We start from the raw sequence: 24,151 nt of genomic DNA, 5'->3' as shown, positions 1-24,151 counted from the left end.
TAGCCCAATGACCCACCCAGTCTGGTCATCTCCACTCAAGGATGGAGCACTGCACCAGACTCAGCAGCACAAGCTAGTCAGATCCAACTCACATCCACCCACACCCACTCATGTATTTATCTAACCCATTTTTAAAACTGCACAACGTTTTAGCCTGAATAACTGTACTCGGGAGTTTGTTCCACTCATCCACAACTCTATTACCAAACCAGTGCTTTCCTATATCCTTCCTGAATCTGAATTTTTCCAACTGCCTCCCAGCACACATAAGGGGGATTACCAACAGACCCCTAGCAGTCTTCAAGCTGGCACTGGACAAGCACCTAAAGTCAGTTCCTGATCAGCCGGGCTGTGGCTCGTACGTTGGTTTGCGTGCAGCCAGCAGCAACAGCCTGGTTGATCAGGCGCTGATCCACCAGGAGGCCTGGTCACAGACCGGGCCGCGGGGGCGTTGACCCCCGAAACTCTCTCCAGGTAAACTCCAGGTAATTGCTGCGAGTCCTGTCTTGGCTGGAAATTTTCAGCACGCTATTTACATCCCCTTTGTTTATTCCTGTTTTCCATATATAAACCTCGATCATATCCCCGCTAATTCTGCGCCTTTCGAGAGAGTGCAGATTCAGGGCCATCAGTCTATCCTCATATGGAAGATTTCTGATACATGGGGTCATCTTTGTCATCCTCCTCTGCATGTTTTCCAGAGCATTTATATCCATTCTGTAATACGGTGACCAGAATTGCGCAGCATAATCTAAATGAGGCCTAACCAAGGATATATAGAGTTGAAGAACAACCTGAGGACTTCTATTATTTATACTTCTAGATATGAAGCCAAGAATCCTGTTAGCTTTATTGCGAACACTAATGCACTGTTGTCTTGGTTTTAGATTGACTCACGAAATCGTAATGACACGATTGCAAACAAACCATACCACGGGCGGGATTGAACCCGTGTCATTACGATTTCGTGAATCATGTTGACGGCATTGAGGGGACTTGAGCTAGAGTTCGTCACGGCCACGCTAGCTGGAGATTCGTCTGTAAAAACTTGCATTTGTGGTCACAGTGGTGCCTATGCTAACCTTCCTATGGTGTAGAAATATACCTAGTTGGACGAATCTTATTGTGGCTAGCTGGTCCAGTGGCTAACGCGACGGTCTGGAGTTTTGAGACTCTCTGACCGCGGGTTCAATCCCGCCCGTGGTATGGTTTGGTTTTAGATTACTGCTAACCAGAACTCCTAAATCCTTTTCGTAATCAGTAGTATTAAGATATACATTATTTAGTTTATATGTGGCATGGTTATTTAACTGTCCAACATTTAGAACTTTGCATTTGTCAATATTAAACTGCATCTGCCACTTCTCCGACCATTGCATCAGTCTATTCAAATCATCCTGGAGTGCTCTCGTGTCCTCATTAGAATGAATTGGCCGGCCTATTTTGGTGTCATCAGCAAATTTGCTTATGTCGCTATTTATTCACTCATCTATGTCGTTTATGTAAATTGTGAACAACAACGGGCCCAGACATAGCCTGACTCCACCAAGGGGGCAGTAAAGCAATATCAAAGAACTGCAGACCAATAGCGCTAATGTCCCATATAAAATTTTTTTAAAAGGGTTCTAAGAAGCAAGATCGCCACTCATCTAGATAACCATCAGTTACACAACCCAGGGCAAAATGGGTTTAGAGCAGGTCGTTTCTGCCTGTCCCAACTACTGGACCACTATGACAAGGTCCTGGATGCTCTAGAAGACAAACAAAATGCAGATGTAGTATACACAGACTTTTCAAAAGCCTTTGACAAGTGTGACCATGGTGTAATAGCGCACAAAATGTGAGATAAAAGAATAACAGGAAAAGTTGGTAGATGGATCTATAATATCCTAACAAATAGAACACAAAGAGTAGTAGTCAACAGAGTAAAGTCTGAGGCGGCTACGGTGAAAAGCTCTGTTCCACAAGGCACAGTACTCACCCCCATCTTGTTCCTCATCCTCATATCAAACATAGACAGGGATATAAGCCACAGCGCAGTGTCTTCCTTTGCAGATGACACCCGAATTTGCATGACAGTGTCTTCCATTGAAGACACTGCAAGACTCCAGGCGGACATCAACCAAATCTTTATATGGGCTGCAGAAAACAATATGAAGTTCAGTGATGAGAAATTTCAATTACTCCGATATGGAAAACATAAGGAAATTAAAACTTCATCGGAGTATAAAACAAATTCCAACCACACAATAGAGCGAGAAACTAATGTCAAAGACCTGGGAGTGATAATGTCAGAGGATCTTACGTTCAAAGACCACAACATTGTATCAATCGCATCTGCTAGAAAAATGACAGGATGGATAACGAGAACCTTCAAAACTAAGGATGCTAGGGCCATGATGATACTCTTTAGGTCGCTTCTTCTATCTAGGCTGGAATATTGCTGCACACTAACAGCACCTTTCAAGGCAGGTGAAAATGTTACAGAGAACCTTCACGGCAGTGAAGTGTACAGAGAACCTTCACGGCACTCATAACTGCGATAAAAACACCTCAGTTACTGGGAACGCTTGAAGTTCCTCAACTTGTACTCCCTAGAATGCAGGCGGGAGAGATACATGATTATATACTCTTGGAAAATCCTAGAGGGATTAGTACCAAACTTGCACACGAAAATCACTCCCTATGAAAGCAAAAGACTCGGCAGACGATGCAGCATCCCCCCAATGAAAAGCAGGGGTGTCACTAGCACTATAAGAGACAACACAGTAAGTTTCAGGGGCCCAAGACTGTTCAATTGCCTTCCAGCATACATAAGAGAGATTACCAATAGACTCCTGGCTGTCTTCAAGAAGGCGCTGGATAGGCACCTAAAGTCAGTGCCTAACCAGGGCTGTGGTTCGTACGTCGGGTTGTGTGCGGCCAGCAGTAACAGCCTGGTTGATCAGGCCCTGATCCGCCATGAGGCCTGATCACAGACCGAGCTGCGGGGGCGTTGACCCCTGAAACCCTCTCCAGGTATCCATTTTGAATCTCAGTCAGTCCTACTAGAATGTATCGTCTCCAGTTGCTTTGTGGTTATATATTCTTAGCACTCTAGTAATATATACTTTTTTAAACCTGTCTTCCAGGTTTCTATCCTCATACGAGATTCCTTTTAGCTGATTAATTTATCGCCCTTCTCAGTATGTTCTGTAGCGCATTTACATCCATTCTGTAGTATTGACAACAGAAAAGAGCCGCATAATCAGTGATGCTTTACTAATGACCCATATTTTATATTCTTGATAAAAATCAAAGTTGTGGGGATGTTTTTCAATAATGTTTAGAGGTGTACAAATTATATACTTATGCTTTAACTGCGATTTTGGCTGTGGCCGCCTCTGACCATCATTAGTCATCGTCCTGTGGCTGCTGGAAGAATTTCTTTATGGAGTTAGAGATTTTATCCTTAACTGGGGGTCATTAATTTTAAAATACTATTAGTATATAACTTTAACCTTCTTATGAATTATCATATTTAATACTTCGTAGCTTGTCATCTAGACTTCATAACACAACACTGAACCCTGGGTCAGACCTGTGGATTAAGTGTCCTTAATAGAGTGTGAATTGTCTTACTCATGTTTATCTGCACTCAGAATGATTTTTTCCTCACACCAGTTATCTGTTAAATGGTCTAAATCGGACTGAAAAGTCGTCGTAAGCTCCTCCTCTCTCCTGTGTGCAGGTTATTTGAGTATTGTTCGTCACGGTATTGTGCCTGTTTTGTTCATCATCTGTTATATGTATTGTGCCAACAGGCACTGCTGTCCTGGCTTCACATTTCTGTTTACCATGACTTTCAAGGCTTTTTCACATTTTGTATTACAATCCGTGCATTATTTAATACATATTTGTATATAATCCCTTATCAATCTCTGGAGTGTGTTTACAAAAATGTCGGTTTCCTGTGAAGGTGATATGGTACATAAAAGTGACTGCAGCCAGGTGGTAGCTAGATAATTTTGAAATAAGAAGAGCGCTTACGCCGTGCAGATAAAGGTTTCCCAAAGTGGTTTGTGGTATTTGCTGTTTAGTGGGACATAAACTGTGGTATCAGCGCGCCTATAGCAACATACTGATAGTAGAAATGATGGTGAAGATTTTATATATATATATATATATATATATATATATATATATATATATATATATATATATATATATATATATATATATATATATATATATATATATATATATAAACCCTTATAATCTCTTGAGTGTGTTTACAAAAATGTCGGTTTCCTGAGAAGGTGATATGGTACAGATAACAGCAGCCAGGTGGTAGCTTGTTAATTTTTAAATATGAAGACTGCTTACACCGTGTAGAATTCAAGGTTCTCCAAGGGGTCCATGGAGCTATCGAAGTGGTCGATAAATGGCTGGGTGTCAATAGGGGGTCAGTATATGGTTGGAGCTAGTTTTAGCCACGCAAATGCAATTTTAACTAATCAGAGTAACAGACTGAACTTGGAATAGCGTGGTTAGTAAAAACTAAAACTGAACAGTGTCCAACCAGATGTCAGTGACCTTGTTGACGCTATCATGTGGATCCTGTCAACAGTTTCAGTAAAAAAAAGATATTTTAAATCTTATGCTTTTCATAATTTAAATATTAGTTATTTTTTATGAAATTATTTTTTATTATAATCTATTATTATTATCCGTTGTACTATTAAATTATTTCCATATTACAAATGTTTGGGGGTTGATGAACAACCTGAAACTTGTTAGGTAAAAGGGCACAAGTGTAACTAATGTGAAATTTTATTGTGGCAACGTTTCGCTCTCCAGGAGCTTTGTCAAGCCGTTACAAACAATACCATATTGTATTACTACTACTACTACTACTACTACTACTACTACTGCAACTAATATTACTACTACTACTACTACTACTACCACTAGCATTACACCTCACTCTAAGCCTATATATACCGTCTGTGTCCTTGTATTGTTTGTAACAGCTTGATACAGCTCCTGGAGACCGAAACGTTGCCACAATAAAATGCCACATTAGTTACATTTATGCCCTTTTACTTAACATAATGTCGGTAATTCTACCAACATTAATACAATCTGAAACTTCATAAAGGGGTCGAAGACTTTCGGGAGCCCTGGAGTACATCATTTAACACTCTTGACAGTAAAAGAATATCGTATAACACAATACAAACGAAGACGAGATTAGGAAACAATAAAAAAACTGCTAGTATGACTAAAACAAGTGGGCAGGTGCAGTTTGATGAGGACAAATGTAAGTTTTTAAATCTGGTAAAAGAAAAACCGTGATGCTTAATAAAACATTAATTAATACAGATTTGTGTAGACATTAAAGACATAGACAAGGATGTCAAGCACAGCACCGTGTCTTCCTTTGCAGATGACACCCGAATTTGCATGACAGTGTCTTCCACAGCAGACACTGCAAGGCTCCAGGCGGACATCAACCAAATCTTTCAATGGGCGGCAGAAAACAATATGAAGTTCAACGATGAGAAATTTCAATTACTCCGATATGGTAAACATGAGGAAATTAAAACTTCATCAGAGTACAAAGCAAATTCCAGCCACAAAATAGAGCGAAACACCAACGTCAAAGACCAGGGAGTGATCATGTCGGAGGATCTCACCTTCAAGGACCATAACATTGTATTAATCGCATCTGCTATAAAAATGACAGGATGGATAATGAGAACCTTCAAAACTAGGGATGCCAAGCCCATGATGACACTCTTCATGTCGCTTGTTCTATCTAGGCTGGAATATTGCTGCACACTAACAGCACCCTTCAAGGCAGGTGAAATTGCTGACTTAGAAAATGTAGAAAGAACCTTCACGGCACGCATAACTGAAATAAAACACCTCAATTACTGGGAGCACTTGAAGTTCTTGAACCTGTACTCCCTTGAACGTAGTTAGTTAGTTTAATATCTTTATTATGCATCCCATACCCATCCTGTGGGCGGTTGTCAAAAGATTACAAAGGTACATAATGGGTCCAGTGACTGGACCCCAAAGTTATGATAGCTGAACTAGTTACAAAGGTAATGAACTCCAGGTAGATCTGGTCACAATCATGGCAAGTTACAGAGGTGATGAATCAGCCTCACTCCTATACATGGTTACAGTCATGAACAAATTACAAAGTAATGAACCAATGATACGTCCACACCTGGTCACAATTGTAATGAGTTATAAATACAAATATTAAGTGGATCATACACCCACACTAGCGCGCACGCACACACATACACACACGAGGGCGCACGCACGGACATATGCACACGAGCGTACAAATATATGCATACACACAAGCACGAACATCCACACACACACGCACACACACACCCACACACACACCCACACCCCCACACCCACACACCCACACCCACACACACACCCACACACACCCACCCACCCACACACACACACCCACACACACACCCACCCACCCACACACACACACACACACACACACACACACCCACACACACACCCCCACACACACACACACACCTTGCACACACACCTTCAAGACACTGTACACACGTGTATGTCAGGCCCATACTGGAGTATGCAGCACACTGTTTGGAACCCGCACTTGATAAAGCACGTCAAGAAACTAGAGAAAGTACAAAGGTTTGCAACAAGGTTAGTTCCAGAGCTAAGGGGAATGTCCTATGAAGAAAGATTAAGGGAAATCGGCCTGACGACACTGGAGGACAGGAGGGTCAGGGGAGACATGATAACGACATATAAAATACTGCGTGGAATAGACAAGGTGGACAAGGACAGGATGTTCCAGGGAGGGGACACAGAAACAAGAGGCCACAATTGGAAGTTGAAGACACAAATGAGTCAGAGAGATAGTAGGAAGTATTTCTTCAGTCAGAGAGTTGTAAGGCAGTGGAATAGCCTAGAAAATGACGTAGTGGAGGCAGGAACCATACACAGTTTTAAGACAAGGTTTGATAAAGCTCATGGAGCGGGGAGAGAGAGGGCCTAGTAGCAACCGGTGAAGAGGCGGGGCCAGGAGCTAGGACTCGACCCCTGCAACCACAAATAGGTGAGTACACACATGGTAATGCATTATTTACAGCAAGCAAAGTCAGGGTATTTCTCCAGAATGGTCTGTAATATACCACTGTGGATAAAGTAGGCGGGAGAGATACATGATTATATACACCTGGAAAATCCTAGAGGGACTAGTACCAAACTTGCACACGAAAATCACTCACAACGAAAGCAAAAGACTAGGCAGACGATGCAACATCCTCCCAATGAAAAGCAGGGGTGTCACTAGCACGTTAAGAGACAATACAATAAGCGTCAGGGGTCCGAGACTGTTCAACTGCCTCCCAGCATACATAAGGGGGATTACCAACAGACCCCTGGCAGTCTTCAAGCTGGCACTGGACAAGCACCTAAAGTCGGATTTGACCAGCCGGGCTGTGGCTCGTACGTTTGATTGCGTGCAGCCAGCAGTAACAGCCTGGTTGATCAGGCCCTGATCCACCATGAGGTCTGGTCACAGACCGGGCCGCGGGGGCGTTGACCCCCGGAACTCTCTCCAGGTAAACAGTATCACCAACTGAGCAGGAAGGGCAGGTCAAGTTTCACCCTCAGAGACAATACGAGTGTCAGGCAGGTGGAGGCTATATTCAAGATTTATCTGAACTTTTCTTGGAGAAAAATCGGAAACATCCCAAAATTTTGGGGCCACCATCAAATCAAATCAAGTTTATTCTCTATAAGGGTTACAATGTGGGGTTTACAGGATTTGGATATTGTGTGGTTTACATGTTATAAAATACTAATTACAGAGGGGGCCACTAGGACACCTAGCATGGCTGGGCATTTCTGACAGACTTAGATTAATTCTTAACATTAAATCCTTACAGATTATGGTACTAAGGCTAAGTGACCTCTACAATCCAGACTTCCTGCAGCTTCCTTCATTAAGATAGCAAGTTTATTCAGGTATACACAAATACAGTTACATAGATTATCATACATAGCAATATATGTGTATTATTATTATAATAAAAAAGAAGCGCTAAGCCACAAGGGCTATACAGCGATATATATGTAGAGAACCTAGGATAACCCAAAAATGCCAGTGACTTATTTTTAAATTGACTTTATTAAAACTACATGGAAATAAGTCACTTTGTCTGACTTTCTTGGGCTATCCTAGATTCTTTACACATATGCTGCTATGTATGATAATCTATGTAACTGTATTTGTGTATACCTGAATAAACTTACATTAGTTCCTTGACGCACTTGACCCAAGGAATTCATCCTGTTTCCCCTTCCTTGGATCGAACCTCATTGTCTCCCATTCCTCTAATAATTATTGTCATAATTGAGAGGCTGACACCATTGCGGTAAATAATCGGTAACTTTTATTGTCAATGTTTACATCCGGACACAAATGTTGACAGCTTATGTTTTTAAATGGTATTTTCCCCTCAAATTAATAACGTTTATTTGGGATAATAAATTACGTTTAAGTTGTAATATAGTTTTATTTAAAAAGTAAATTGTCTTGAGTATTAACATTGAATATATAACTGGAATGGAATAAGGCACATTGTTTGATTTTATTGGGTTAACCTAGGCTCAATACTATGTCATTTACTATAAAAACATTATAAAAGTTATAAAATTCTTAATGAAGCCTAAATAAACATTTGTACTTGTGCCGAAATATAAATTATTAAGCACAACAGACACTTCAAAATTACAATTCACTAAAAAAATTTCAACTTTAAAAAATCAATACTACAATTCATATTTTAAACATTCTATAAATTACTCTACTTTATCAAAATTAAACATAAAATTTGAGGTAACAGATTTTTTTGAGAAGCGGTGGGCATCGTTGATGGTGGAAGGCGGCGTGGACGACACTCAGTTTCCCAGGTCACTAAACACCATCTTTTCCACACACTATGTGGCCCGAGGTGAAGCAAGCCATGGAGGAGAAGCGCTACGAGCTGGTACTGAGTGGACAAGACGTGAACAACAAGATAAAGGAGCAGGAAGCACTAGACCCGGCGGTGTATAGCCTGACCCAACTTAATTTCCTGGAGGTGTCCAGGTCGCCCCTGACCTCCATCTCCCCTGACATTGGTCAACTCGTCAATCTTACCAATTTAATCTTCCAAGGCAACAAGCTACATTCTCTTCCAGAGACCATTGGTAACCTTGAGAAACTTAAAGTTTTGGACGTTTCTGGGAATTGTCTCCCGAGTTTGCCAGATGGAATTGGAAAATTGACAAATTTGACAACTCTCATTGCCAGTAGTAATGAATTATCTGCACTTCCAAACTTGGAAAACTGCATTAATCTTGCAGTTTTGGATGTAGGCAAAAATAAGTTAACAGACTTCCCAGATGTTTGTCACGAGAAGTTGACACTTGTAGCAGATCTCAAGTTTGCTGACAATCACATTAATGATATTCCTTCATCTGTAACTGTCTTATCATCACTGAAGATTCTTGATCTTGGGAATAATACAATCAAGACTGTCCCGGGAGAACTTGCCGACTGTCTCAAACTTAAAGGTAACGGTGGAAATAAGTCACTGACTTTTTTGTTTTGAGGGGGAGGGGGTTATCCTAGGTAATTTACACTGATATAATTATTCTTATGTATACCTGTGCTTAAATAAACTTAACTTAAAATATTATCAGTGAATATATATCTAACCAACATCAAATTGCCTGACCAGTCAGGAGATCTTGCCGTTTGTTTTCTAGTTATGACAAGTTCTCTCATATATACCTTTATTAAACTATTGGCAAGTTCTTTTGCAAAATATTTTATTGTTTATGTAATTACTTCATAATGCATTTTATCATTGATATTCTTGTAATATTTATGGTAAATATGTTATCCATATATAATTTGTTAGTTATCCAACAATATGTATAAACTTTATATTCGTATGTAAGCATGTGCTTTTGTTAATACATCGCATAAATAAGTACATATTGATAAATTAGACACATGTGCAACTCTTGGGTATCTTTATTGAGGAAATGTTTCGCCACACAGTGGCTTCATCAGTCCATACGTAGGAGAAACTTGAAGAACAGGAGGAGAATGAGGTAATCAGTCCCTCAACCTTAGAGTCGATGTGTTCAGTCCATCAATCTTGAATAGAATACGGCATATGAGCAGAGAAGCAGCTTATAAACCGTATGGCAGGAGAGGTGCAGCAGTCATAGGTGGTGTCACATTTGTTCAATGTGGAAGTAGGTCGTGCCCAAGAATTAGGCAAGCGAATAATTCCTAAGTATTAAGATCCCAAGAAGTTGCAGTGTCTGACAGGTTTGTAGATGAATGGTTCAGAGAACCGACATGTTGATAAATTAGACACATGTGCAACTCTTGGGTATCTTTATTGAGGAAACGTTTCGCCACACAGTGGCTTCATCAGCCCATACGTAGGAGAAACTTGAAGAACAGGAGGAGAATGCGGTAATCAGTCCCCCAAACCTGTCAGACACTGCAACTTCTTGGGATCTTAATACTTAGGAATTATTCGCTTGCCTAATTCTTGGGCACGACCTACTTCCACATTGAACAAATGTGACACCACCTATGACTGCTGCACCTCTCCTGCCATACGGTTTATAAGCTGCTTCTCTGCTCATATGCCGTATTCTATTCAAAATTGATGGACACATCGACTCAAGGTTGAGGGACTGATTACCTCGTTCTCCTCCTGTTCTTCAAGTTTCTCCTACGTATGGACTGATGAAGCCACTGTGTGGCGAAACGTTTCCTCAATAAAGATACCCAAGAGTTGCACATGTGTCTAATTTATCAACATGTCGGTTCTCTGAACCATTCATCTACAAATAAGTACATACGCATGTTACTATGTAAGACAATTGTAATCACTTAAAACTTATGTAATTGTACCTAAAGCCCAAATACATACACTCATACATATATACATACATATAGCTGTAAATGTATACATATTGTTTTCCTATTTTTTTTTTAATATTGTCAGATTTAAACTTGAAGGGAAATCCACTGGATGACCGACGCTTCCGTAAGCTAGTTGAATCTGATCGTTGCCTTCCACGTCAGGTGATAGACTACATCAGGCAGCATTGTCCAAGATCTCATGATGGAAAGAGTGGAACATCCAGCAAAGGCAAGAGAGGCAAGGGAAGCAGAGGAAAAAATGATGAGGTACTGCTGCTTTCCATTTTGTACCTTGTTTATGAATTAAAACTTCAGTTTAACAGATTTCATATATGATGGACAGATTCTGGATAATGGACCAGATCCATCAGTGAACAAAATTTGGTGTTTACTTAATTGGTTATTATTATTATGATCAACTGAATAAATTTACTTAAGAAATTTTTAAGTCTTTTTTTTTTTTTACAAAAGTGTCTGTTATAAATTATGGCAAGTCATTCTCATTACAGTGGACCCCCACATACCGCTGGCATCACATAACGTTAAGTCCGCATAGCGATACATTTTATCACTAAAATTTTGCCTCGCATAGCGCTAAAAAACTCGCTCAATGCTATTCGTCCGAGATGCGTCTATGTGAGGCCTGAGCCAGCCTCACATGTTCCGCCGGTGGCACTGTTTACAAGCCAGCCTCTGCGGTAACGTCCAAGCATACAATCGGAACATTTCATATTATTACAGCGTTTTTGGTGATTTTATCTGCAAAATAAGTGACCATGGGTCCCAAGAAAGCTTCTAGTGCCAACCCTGTGGTAAAAAGGGTGAGAAATATTATCGAAATACTGTGGTACCATGGTCAACTGCTGATGCTGCTGCTGCTGTAGCACTGTCAGCTGCTGCTGCTGCTGCTATAGCACCATCAGCTGCTGCTGCTGCTGTACCACCATCAGCTGCTGCTGCTGCTGCTGCTGCTGCTGTAGTACCGTCTGCTGCTGCTGTAGTACCATCTGCTGCTGCTGTAGCACCATCTGCTGCTGCTGTAGCACTGTCAGCTGCTGCTGTAGCACTGTCAGCTGCTGCTGCTGTACCACCGTCAGCTGCTGCTGCTGCTGTAGTACCGTCTGCTGCTGCTGTAGCACAGTCTGCTGCTGCTGTAGCACTGTCAGCTGCTGCTGTAGCACTGTCAGCTGCTGCTGTAGCACTGTCAGCTGCTGCTGTAGCACTGTCAGCTGCTGCTGTAGCACTGTCAGCTGCTGCTGTAGCACTGTCAGCTGCTGCTGCTGTAGCACCGTTGTTAGTGTGGCTTATTGAGAATACCAAGAAACAATTAACCCCAGAGGGTTAGCCACCCAGGATAATCCAAAAAAGTCAGTGTCATCGAAGACTGTAACTTATTTCCATTGGGGTCCTTAATCTTGTCTCCCAGGATGCAACCCACACCAGTTGACTAACACCCAGGTGAACAGGGAAAAATGCCTGGAATTAGTGCTCATATTGGTGAATTTAAAGCCAGCAAAGGTTGGTTTGAGAGATTTAAGAATCGTAGTGGCATACACAGTGTGATAAGGCCTGTTCTGGAAGAAAATGCCAAACAGGACCTACAGTACTCAGGAGGAAAAGGCACTCCCAGGACACAGTGCCTCATCAGTCATTGCAGCATCTTCAATAAAGGTAAGTGTTATTTATTCTTCATTTAGTAGAGTAGTACATGCACAATATATATTGTGCATGTACTACTCTACTATTGTGCATGTATCCTTTTCTTTGTGTGTAGGAAAATGTATATTTCATGTGGTAAAAATTTTTTTTTCATACCTTTGGGTGTCTTGCACAGATTAATTTGATTTCCATTATTTCTTATGGGGAAAATTCATTCGCATAACGATAATTTCGCATAACAATGAGCTCTCAGGAATGGATTAATATCGTTATGCGGGGGTCCACTGTATTCAGATTTAACTGTTAGTCCATTAAATCAAGGTGTTGCATGCATGCATACATACATACAAATACACATTTGTCTCAAGCTGGAGAAGACTTGAACATACAAGTTTTGGGACAAAGTACATAGGCTCAAGTCTCCTCCAGCCTGAGATAAATGTTTGTAAATATTTTGCTTGTTCTGCAAAGTCTAAACATATACATTGTATTTGAACAGGACACACCGCCAATCCCTGGGTATTTTTTATGAAGAGCTTTTGCCAGCCGGTGGCTTTTTTTAATTCAATACAGAGCTTATAAATTGGAGACAGTAGAAGATAAGGTAATGAGTCCCTCAGTCTTAATTGTGTGTGTTCAATTTGTGAGCTTTCATCAGTCTTGTGGACCGAACACCTTTCAAGGCTGAGGGGCTGATTACCTCAAACTCTACTGTCTCCATTTTATGAGCTCTTAACTTAATTAAAAAAACAATTGGTCAGTGAAACATCTTAATAAAGATACCCATGCATTGCACATCTCTTGGTCATGTACTCATGATTATTATATGCTGTTATTAAAATTTTCCTTTCAACGCACTGGCCGTATCACACCAGGGCAGGGTGGCCCAAAAAGAAAAACTAAAAGTTATCTTTATAAATTTAGTATTGTATACAGGAGGAGTTACTAGCCCCTTGCTCCTGACATTTTAGTTGCCTCTTATGACACGCATGGCTTATGGAGGAAGAATTCTGTTCTGCTTTCCCATGGAGATGAGAGGAAATAAACAAGAACTAGTAAGATGAGATAAGAAAACCCAGAGGGGTGTATGTATATATATATGCTTGTACATGCATGTGTAGTGTGACCTAAGTGTAAGTAGAAGTAGCAAGACATACCTGAAATCTTGCATGTTTGAGACAGAAAAACAACACCAGCAATCCTACCATCATGTCAAGCAATTATAGGCTTCTGTTTTACATTCACTTGGCAGGACAGTAGTACCTCCCTGGGCAGTTGCTGTCTACCAACCTTTACTTGTTGGAAAAAAAAACATATGTAAACACACACAAATATGCATACACTGTGTGTGTCTCCTTGTCTGTGTCTCTGTTAAAAATTTAACGTCTTTCCTGTTGCTCAGTGGCATGGCATGAAAACGTTGGGGTAAGCAAATGATAATGTTAAGATTTCTGAAAAAGCTGTAGGATGAATATTAATAAATTTTTGTTTTTATTGATTTATTTAACAAATGAGAATCAGTAATGCAGAATATTATATTACCTGCTGTTATCAACATACTGTATTTCAACAGAATTCTTTATGAATTTTTAACAAAAGTAAAAGTAACCTTGCTGTAAACTTGTAATTTCCTTAGATGATTTTGCAGTAATTCCTTTTTCCGTTTATAGAAAAGCAAAACTTTGCAATATTTCTTGACCATGAGAAAATCTGGAATTAAGTGTTAATCCTTTTTGAAGCAGGTAAGCTGTTCTTTGCAAATGTAGTTGTTGCCAGAACTATTAATTAATTGTGAAAGACCAGCTACTTCACTAAGTCTTTTCCAAGTCATTCAGTTCAGCATCATAAAACTATTTCTGTTTTAGTTTCAGCTTGGAATTCTGACATGTACAGTAAGCTACTCGTATTTTTTTCTTTTCTTTTTCTTTCTTTCTTTTCTTTTTGCAGAAATCATAACTTGGAGTTGTATACGTATATGTCAGAAGAATTCCAAGATAAAACCATAACAGAAAGAGTTTTAGCTGAATGACTTTGAAAAAGTTAACAGTGAATTCACTAGTCTTTATGAATTAATTTTAGTGGTTTTTAGTAATGGCTGCATCTATAGAGCAGTTTCCATGTTTTGAAACCAATTAAAACTTACTCCAGAAGTTCTTGATGACAGAAAATAGAGCTCTGACAATTCTTTTCTAGATCCATAGAATGATGTAGTGTAAAAGCTCTTAAGAATCTTAATGTATGCCAATTTGTAAATCTGATATTAACCTAGTTAAGTACAGTGGTCCCTTGAGTTACAATATTAATTTATTCCAGAAGACATATACCTAAAAACTATCATGGTTTTATGGTGGTAGAGTGGACCCTCAGTTATCAGCCATAATCCGTTCCAGAAGGTTGCCCTCAATCCGAAAAGGCTGAAAACCCAGATATGTACAGTGGTCCTTCATTTATTGTCGTTAATCCAGTCCTGGACGTGCGACGATTATCGAAAAAGACGATTTTTGAATAAATTTTCCCCATAAGAAATAATGTAAATACGATTAATCCGTTCCTGACACCCAGAAGTATTAACCCGTAAATGGTCCAGGCAGATCTACGTTTACATGTGTAGTGCTACAAAAGTAGATCTAAGTTTTTTTTACATATTTTCAATTATAAAAAAAAAAAAAAGTAGATCAAAGTTTTTTTACACATTTTCAAATGTAGAAAAACAAAAAGATCTACTTTTTTTACATACTTTCAAATGTTGAAAAAACGTATATATACGTTTGGACCGTTTACGGGTTAAAACTAAAAAAATTTTTTATATGAAATATAGATGTAGTACATAAACAGTACAATGGGACATGATGAATGAAACATTAACAGCATAACACTTACCTTTATTGGCGATTCTTCTTAGTGTATGGAAGACTGGAGGAGGAGACAGATTGGATTAGTTACTGTTTGGAAGGGAAATCCCCTTCCATCAACACCTCGGGTACCAAGTGCTTTTCAGGGGTTACATACTTCTCTTCTCTGTTTCTTAATGCCACTAGGACCAGCTCGAGAGTCACTGGAGTCCTGTCTCAAAAAGAGTGTCCAGAGAGCTCTGTTTCTGGCATCTCTAAAACTTCCCTAAAATGGGCCAAGACTGTCACTGTACAAGTTGCCGATATGGCTTGCAACATCCTTCTCAGGGTGATGTTTCTCCATAAATCTTTCCATCCTACCCCACATTTCAAAAATCTTAATTTCTGAAGAAGGCACCGTCTTCCATCTCTCTTCCTCCTCCTCCTCTGCAGCAAGATTCTGAGCTGCGATCTGTTGCTGTTCCTGCTGAAGCTCTTGCAGCTCCTCAATGGTTAGCTCTTCCTTGTGGTCCTCCACCAACTCTTCCACATCCTCCAAACACATCCAACCCCTTGGAACTCCCCAATGCCACAATAGGGTTCACAACTGACATAGGCTCATCAGGGTCAGCCACAAACTCTTCAAATTCCCTCTTGTGGACACAATCTGGCCACAATTTTCTCCAAGCAGAGTTCAAAGTCCTGGTAGTCACTCCCTCCCAAGCCTTACCTATAAGGCTTATGTAATGGAGGTGAGTGTGTGAGGTCACATTAAACCTTTGACTGTTTCGGTCGTATATAAATGTCTTACAAGGTACAGTGTTTGACGTATATATACTCATAAATTCTAGCGGCTTCAAATCAAGCAGGAGAAAGCTGGTAGGCCCACATGTGAAAGAATTGGCCTGTGTGGTCAGTGTGCATTGTAAAAAAAATCCTGGAGCACGCAGTGCACAATGAGAAAAAAAAACTCCGACCATTTCTTTAATTAAAATGCCAACTTTGTGGTCTATTTTTGTTTAATATTTATGGCTGTATTCTTGTTTTTTTGGTCTCATTTGATAGAATGAAAAACTTATTATAGAAATACAGGTGATTTTGATTGGTTTTACTATAAAAAGAACCTGAAATTGGGGAAATGTTTGATTTTTGCCGATGTTCAAAAGTAAACAAATGTCATTGTCCAATAAATGTCCAACTGGCCATTCTAATATGCAGTCATGAATTGGTTGACATTATTTGTACAATTATTACAATATTGCAGTAGTCTGCATAACAGTAAATCTTCTATTTTTTTTTGTTTGAATAAAAACTCAAAATAGAAAGCAAGAGTAATATCAGAGGGGCCTGGAGACGTGACTGATGAACAAAGAAAATGTTATTTTAGAGCAAGGAATGTCTGCACTGTTCATTCTGGACCTTATTTTGAAATTGTCATATTTTTTAATTTTCGTGAAATTGGCCAAATTGCAAATTTCTGACCACGTTATTGGGTAGTTGAAATCGGTAAATGGGCAGTTTCTTGTACTCAATCGATAGAAAAAAACGGAGTTCTAAAGAAACAGCTATCAGTTTGGTCGACTGGAACAATGGAATTAGCTGAAAATAGGGCTCAAAGTGGGCAAAATCACCGATTTGTAAATATTGCCGAGGCCGCTAACTTCACAAGTGCGTAATTCCGTCAGTTTTCCATCAAATTTTTATTTATTTTTTTGGTGTCATTACAATTGGGAAAAGATTCTCTATCATTTCATAAGAAAAAATAATTTTTTTTTTTTTTTTTTTTTTATAACCCTTAACAATTTCAGGGTCTGTCCCGTAGATCTACGGCTTCACGTTGAGTGTCCAAACCGTAGATCTATGCCAGAATTCTAGCGCCGTCAAATTTAGAGCGAAAGCACTCATAGGCCTACATGTGAGAGAACAGGTCTGCGTGGTGGGTGTGTGCCATAAACAAAAAGTCTTGGCGCCCGCATAGCATTGTGGGAACGCCGGCTCAGTTACCCTTGTTCACCATGCCTCTTCGCAAGTCAGCTCTCACTCCCCGGAAAATTGGGACTCTCCTCTTCCTATCTGATAGTTCTGACACTGATGGAAGTGGAAATGAAGACGAATTCTACGGCTTTGATCGGTTAGTGACCGAAAAGAATGACCAGGATATCGATAATAGTGCAGAAAACCCTGACGATCCTCAACCTTCTACCTCTGGTGTGGGCACTCGTGACTCACGGTCGGTTGTTCCTCAACGCAAGAGAAAGCTAATATTTTCGCGTGGCCAGGCCTCTGACTTCAATGATGATGATGATAGTGACGTAGATTGTGATTTTATTGCGCTCGACGATCATTCGAGTAGTGATAGTGAGGAATCATATTCACCAGTGAAGTGTCGGTATGTTCGCCGCCGCATGCACTCGGGTAGTGTACCCTATGCTGTGCCCAGGGGACGGAGTACATCCCGAGTACATCCCGTGGCCCTACACCAGTTTTAGGTAGTGATAGTGAGGATGATGTGGCTACACTTGGCATGGATAGACCACAGGCGTCAGTGAATGGTGGTAGTGGTGATGGTAGTGGCACCGCCATACGTGACTCGCCAGCCCACGCTGGGACCCACGCTGCTGACTCGTCAGTTCAAGGACAAAGCGGAGTGTCAGCCACCAGCCCACCACAACCACCCGCACAACCAGCCTATGATGTCCAGTATCCACCAGCAAACCGTATGTGGGATTGGCAGCAAAATCCCAATTTTGTTCCCAAGCCTCACCACTTTGATGACTCTCAAAGTGGAATTCTACCTACTTGTCCCCTTGGAACCACGGCCAATGAACTGGAATTCTTTGAATTATTCTTTGACCAGCCATTGATGGAAACTATTGTCAGGGAAAGTAATAAGTATTTTGAGTACACCATGGCAAATACGATCATATCACCACAGTCAAGACTACACAGGTGGAAAGAGACGACTGTTGCAGAAATGTATTTGCTTTTTGCAACAATAATGCTTATGCCTCATGTCTATAAGCATAATATAAAAGCATACTGGTCCACAGATCGGCTAATTTCTATCCCGGTCTTCAGTGAAATCATACCAGTGAACAGGTTTATCTTACTCTTACGTATGTTGCACTTCTCTGACAAAACCAGGCCTGACAGAAGTGACAGGTTATACAAGATTAGAAATGTTTTCATGTATCTCAAACAAAAGTTCAGCATATACTTTTATCCATTCAAGAATCTTGTAATTGACGAGTCTTTGATTTTGTTCAAAGGTAGACTGTCATTCAAGCAGTATATACCGAGCAAGAGGAAACGCTTTGGTATAAAACTGTTTGTACTCTGTGACTGTGACAGTGGCCTGGTGTTGGATATTGTTGTATACACGGGAAATAAAACATTGAAAGATACCAAGATGTTATTGGGTATCTCAGGTGACGTAGTGAGAAACATGATGGCACCTTATCTTGGTAAGGGGCATACATTATATACCGATAACTGGTACACAAGCCCATTACTCAGTGATTTCATGCGAGTGAACAAGACAGATGTGTGTGGCACAGTGCGTTCTAATCGTAAACATATGCCCAGGCTCAACGCAGGTGCTCGTGGTGATGACGTGCAGGTGTTTACTGCCAATGACATCATGGCATTACGGTGGCATGACAAACGAGATGTCACATTGTTGACAACCATTCACCGTAATGAAATGCAAGACAGTGGCAAAGTTGATCGAGTGACTAATGAACGTATTCGAAAACCAGTGACAGTGATTGATTATACACAAAACATGCGCTTGGTTGATAAATGTGACATGCAGATTGGTTTTGTTGACTGTGTTCGTAAGAGTTACAAGTGGTACATGAAACTTTTCTTCCATCTCATGGACATTTCTATGCTCAATGCATATAATATGTACCAAATAAAGACTGGCAACAGACCACCATATGGTGAATTTTGTTTGTCTGTTGTCAGACAACTCATAATGAAGTACTAGGTAAGAACACCTGCTATACAAGAAGGTCCTCGAATTACTCAGGATATACCCAAGCGTTTGAGGAGGGAAGGTGATCATTTCATAATACAGCTTCCTTCAACTCAGAAGAAATTTGCTCAGAAGAGATGCATTGTCTGTGCACAAACAAAACGACGGCAACAAAGACACAAAGACACTCGGTTTATGTGTGAGGAATGTAAGGTGCCTCTGTGCATGGTGCCTTGTTTCAAGGAGTTCCACAAGCTCCAGCAGTTCTAAAACCATGTCCAGTGATTGTAAATATGTAAATATATGATAGAACATTAGTATTATACAATATTTGTGCATGTTTATTGTAATAAACAACAGTGGTAAACAATAATATGATAATAACTTTAGTGCAGTTATTGTGTTCAATACAGTGAGTTTATATATATACATTATATACAGTATTGGTCTCTCAGGCCCCAAATGTTAGTAGGAATAGAAAAAAATTGGAAAAGAAAAGAAAAAACTTAAAAAACCACAAAATAATGTAATGCGCGTATGTGGAATTCGTTGATGTTGCCGCCACCACATCATTTTTGACAAACTTCTTGGCACTGGATCTCGGTAAGTACTGATCAGAATTTTTTTTTTGTCTTATTACCTTCACAAAAATATGCTCTTTAATTCTGTAAGATTTTTTTTTTTTTTTTTTTTTTTTTTTTTTTTTTTTTCAAAATTTCTTGGACACTGGAGCACCACTTCAGATTTTGGCCTTGGACCCTGAAGGGGTTAAATGGTCCAAACGTATATATACGTTCACTCGCGTAGCGCCCCAAATTTTTTGAGGAAAAAAGAAATCTTTTCTTTTAAAAGGAAAAAAGAGCATATGGTACCCAGGCATCCCCAATTATTTTAATATGGAACACAGTGAGTGGACACACCCATTCTCTCATGTCTAGGTGACTCAGGCTTATTGTGGCAATGTTGAATGAATGACAAAGAAAACGTATATATACGTTGGGGGCACTATGCGCGTGAACGTATATATACGTTTTGACCGTTTAAGGGTTAAATTTTGCAATACCAGAAGACACCTCAGGACTGGGGGTTGCGACAGTTATTAAGGGGTTAAAGCACCTTTGAAACATTGCTTTCGTGTAGAGTTTTTTAAAGTTTGAAATGACCTGCTGGTCCATGGGCTGGAGGAGAGGAGTGGTATTTGGGGGCAAGAACTTTACTGTGATGAACCCAATCTCCTGCAGAATTAGGTCATCCAAGTTTGGAGGATGAGCAGGTGCATTGTCCATTACTAGGAGGCACTTGAGATCCAATTTTTTTTCCAGGAGGTAATTCTTCACACTAGGGCCAAACACTTCATTGAACCACTTGACAAAAATTTCCCTTGTGACCCATGCCTTATTATTAGATTTCCAGAACACACACAGTTTACTCTTCATAACATTGTTTTTCCTGAACACTCTGGGATTTTCAGAATGGTACACTAGTAACGGCTTCACTTTGGAATCCCCACTAGCATTAGCACAGAACATGAGTGTCAGCCTGTCTTTCATAGGCTTGTGTCCTGGCAGTCCCTTTTCCTCCTGAGTAATGTAGGTCCTCTTTGGCACTTTCTTCCAAAAGAGGCCTGTCTCGTCACAATTTAACACTTGTTTAGGTTTCAGTCCTTCAGCCTCTATGTACTCCTTGAATTCACTTACGAATTTTGTAGCTGCAATTTGTCCGAACTGGCAGCCTCACCATGCCTTGTCATACTGTGTATGCCACTATGCTTCATAAATCTCTCAAACCAACCTTTGCTGGCCTTAAATTCACAGTTATCAGTACTCGTTGCAGGCAATTTCTTTATCAGATCGTCATGCAGCTGCCTAGCCTTTTCACAAATAATTGACGTCATAAGAGTATTTCCTGCTAGTTGTTTCTTGTTTATCCACATCAATAATAACTTCTCAACATCTTCAAGTACTGGTGATCTCATTTTTGTCAGCATATTTACCCCCTTTGCAACAACAGCTTCCTTGATTTCCTTTTTCTTGGCCACAATGGAAGATATGGTTGTTCGGGATTTGTTATACATCCTGGCCAGTTCGGCCACACGTACGCCACTTTCATATTGTTCAATGATGTTTTTCTTAAATTCAATCGTATTTCTCACTTTCTTTACCAAAGGCTTGGCACTAGGAGCTTTCTTTGGAGCCATGGTAGCTTATTTAGCAGTTGCAAGCACTAAAATGAATGGAATATTATGAAATATTTCATATGAACAAGTGAGGGGACCGTTGCTCACTGGTAAACAATGGCACACTGGCTGGGAAGGGAGGCCGAGGCAGCTCAGAGCGTGAGTACGCGTCCCGGACGAAGGACGATTAGGGAGTAAACCGACCATTTGCAAGCTAATGTTTTGACGAGAATAACGCGACGATTTCCGAAAAGGACGACTATCGATCCGGACGATTAATGAGGGACCCCTGTACAGTGAACCCCCGACTTACGATATTAATCCATTCCTGAAAGCACATCGTAAGACGAAATTATTGTAAGTTGAATTAATTTTCCCCATAAGAAATTATGGAAATCAAATTAATCCATTCAAGACACCCAAAAGTATGAAAAAAATTTTTTTTACCACATGAAATACAGTGTATACATTTTCCTACACACAAAAAGAAGGATACATGCACAATATATATTGTGCATGTACTAGGGTACTAAATGAAGAATAAATGACACTTACCTTTATTGAAGATGTAGTGATGAGTGATGAGGTACTGTGTCCTGGGAGTGCCTTTTCCTCCTGAGCAATGTAGGTCCTGTTTGGTATTTTCTTCCAGAACAGGCCTTATCACACTGTGTATGCCACTACGATTCTTTAATCTCTCACACCAACCTTTGCTGGCCTTAAATTCACCAATATGAGCACTAGTTCCAGGCATTTTTCTCCTGTTCACTTGGGTGTTAGTCGACTGGTGTGGGTTATCCTGGGTGGCTAATCCTCTGGGGTTAATTGTTTCTCAGTATTTTCGATAAGCCACACCAATAACAGTCTCTCCACATCTTCGAGTAGTACAGCTGACCGTGGTGCAGCAGCAGGTGACCGTGGTACGATAGTATTTCTCACCCTTTTTACCACAGGGTTGGCACTAGAAGCTTTCTTTGGGCCCATGGTGGCTTATTTAGTAGTTACAAGCACTAAAAACACTGGAATAATACAAAATTTATCGAATGTATGCATGCAACCATGTCCGCCCCAGCTTGTAAACGATGTCACACTAGCTCAACTGAGGCGCTCAGGCCAGACAGGCGCGTGGACGCGTACGGAATGAATGATGTAAGCCGAGTTTTTCAACCTATGTCGGGGTCAAATTTTTACGCTGACAAGCATCGTAAGTTGGTTTTAATGTAGGTTGAGGACATCATAAGTTGGGGTTCCACTGTAATATTTCCCCTAAGAATTAATGTAAATCCAATTAATCCGTTTCAGACACCCAAAAATATTAACAAAAAAAAAATACATTTTTTAAAGATTAACTATAGTTTTACATACAGAAAACAATGAGAAATAAATATAAAGCACAAATTTTAATGATAAATAAACATTACATACCTTTATTGAAGACTTGAGTAGTATTTATTTGTAGGCAGTGGTAGATGTAGGTATATACGTGTATGTAGCCCCCCCCCTGGGCTACACTACACAGCCATATTATTACCATGTTCACTGAGTTTAATAATTTCTAACAACTGCATTTAGATGCCATCATAAACAAAGGGAGAAGTAATGAGTAATTCATGCCAAGAATTGTAAACAGAAGTTTATGTATTAAGGGCAGTTACTGGGCGAGACGCCAGATTAACAGTTTTCTCTAACACTGAATCAGAAAACGTAATGTTTACTCTCCACCCGATGCACCACTCTCGATAGCACGTGAATATTGCATATTTATAAGCTATATGCTATGTAACGTGTTTCTTATATAATTTTGAAGAAAATCTATATGGATTAATGAAAATGTCTATATTACCTAAAATTAGACATTTAATGTGCTCAAGAGTGATTTATTATGCGTCTAATACAACCGATCTCTGAAATAATGGCCGATAACCAGTATAGAATTTTGGCCAAAAATGCGAGCGAAACCCGAATTGGCCGATATCTGGAACGGCCGATAACCGAGGGTCCACTGTAATTCTTTCCAAGACACTGGAAGTGGAGCTTTTACTGTACCTTGCACACTGTCAGATGTAACTTGCAGTTACTATCACCCTTCCTCTACTTTTCTTTTATCCACAGTTACAAGTCTTTCAATCTCTATGGTAATTTATCTGCCTTTTTTTACTAGCTTAGATTAATCAGCCACTTTAATATTTTTATTATGTATTTTATGTTGCTTGATAATAGTAGATGGTTCTTTGTGGAAAACCATACTCATGCACCAATATGCAATTTTTTGCTTGATCTTCAGAGAAATTGCCTGTTTACTCTGTACTTTAGGGGCAATAATAACTTGGAAATGCAAAAGATAATGTAATTAAAATACAAAGGCAGATGCGAAGGGTAAATAATTCAGAGTTGGTGTGGAAAATGCATGGCAATTTCAAACTGAAGGATAAACAAACTGTAGTACATTACAAATTCTATTATAGGCTGAGATGCTACTATAGAGACATTCAGCTCTGTTGCTGATT

The 24,151-nt window shown here is 39.9% G+C and overlaps 1 protein-coding gene across 1 annotated transcript in view; it reads left to right on the top strand.

Annotated features, from left to right (window-relative positions):
- Nucleotides 1–8,903: 8,903 nt before the first annotated feature.
- Nucleotides 8,904–24,151, top strand: part of LOC128698967 (leucine-rich repeat-containing protein 47) — a 41,250-nt gene continuing 26,002 nt past the window's right edge. Inside the window, exons 1-2 of the mRNA XM_070096949.1 lie at nt 8,904–9,621; nt 11,082–11,266. Coding sequence (XP_069953050.1) covers nt 9,006–9,621; nt 11,082–11,266 — 801 coding nt within the window. The 5' untranslated portion in view covers nt 8,904–9,005. The remainder of the gene's footprint in view (nt 9,622–11,081; nt 11,267–24,151) is intronic.

The sequence above is a fragment of the Cherax quadricarinatus genome, chromosome 55 (genome assembly GCF_038502225.1).
Source record: "Cherax quadricarinatus isolate ZL_2023a chromosome 55, ASM3850222v1, whole genome shotgun sequence".
Classification (NCBI taxonomy): Eukaryota; Metazoa; Arthropoda; class Malacostraca; order Decapoda; family Parastacidae; genus Cherax; species Cherax quadricarinatus.
This window is presented reverse-complemented; position numbering and strand designations above follow the sequence as displayed.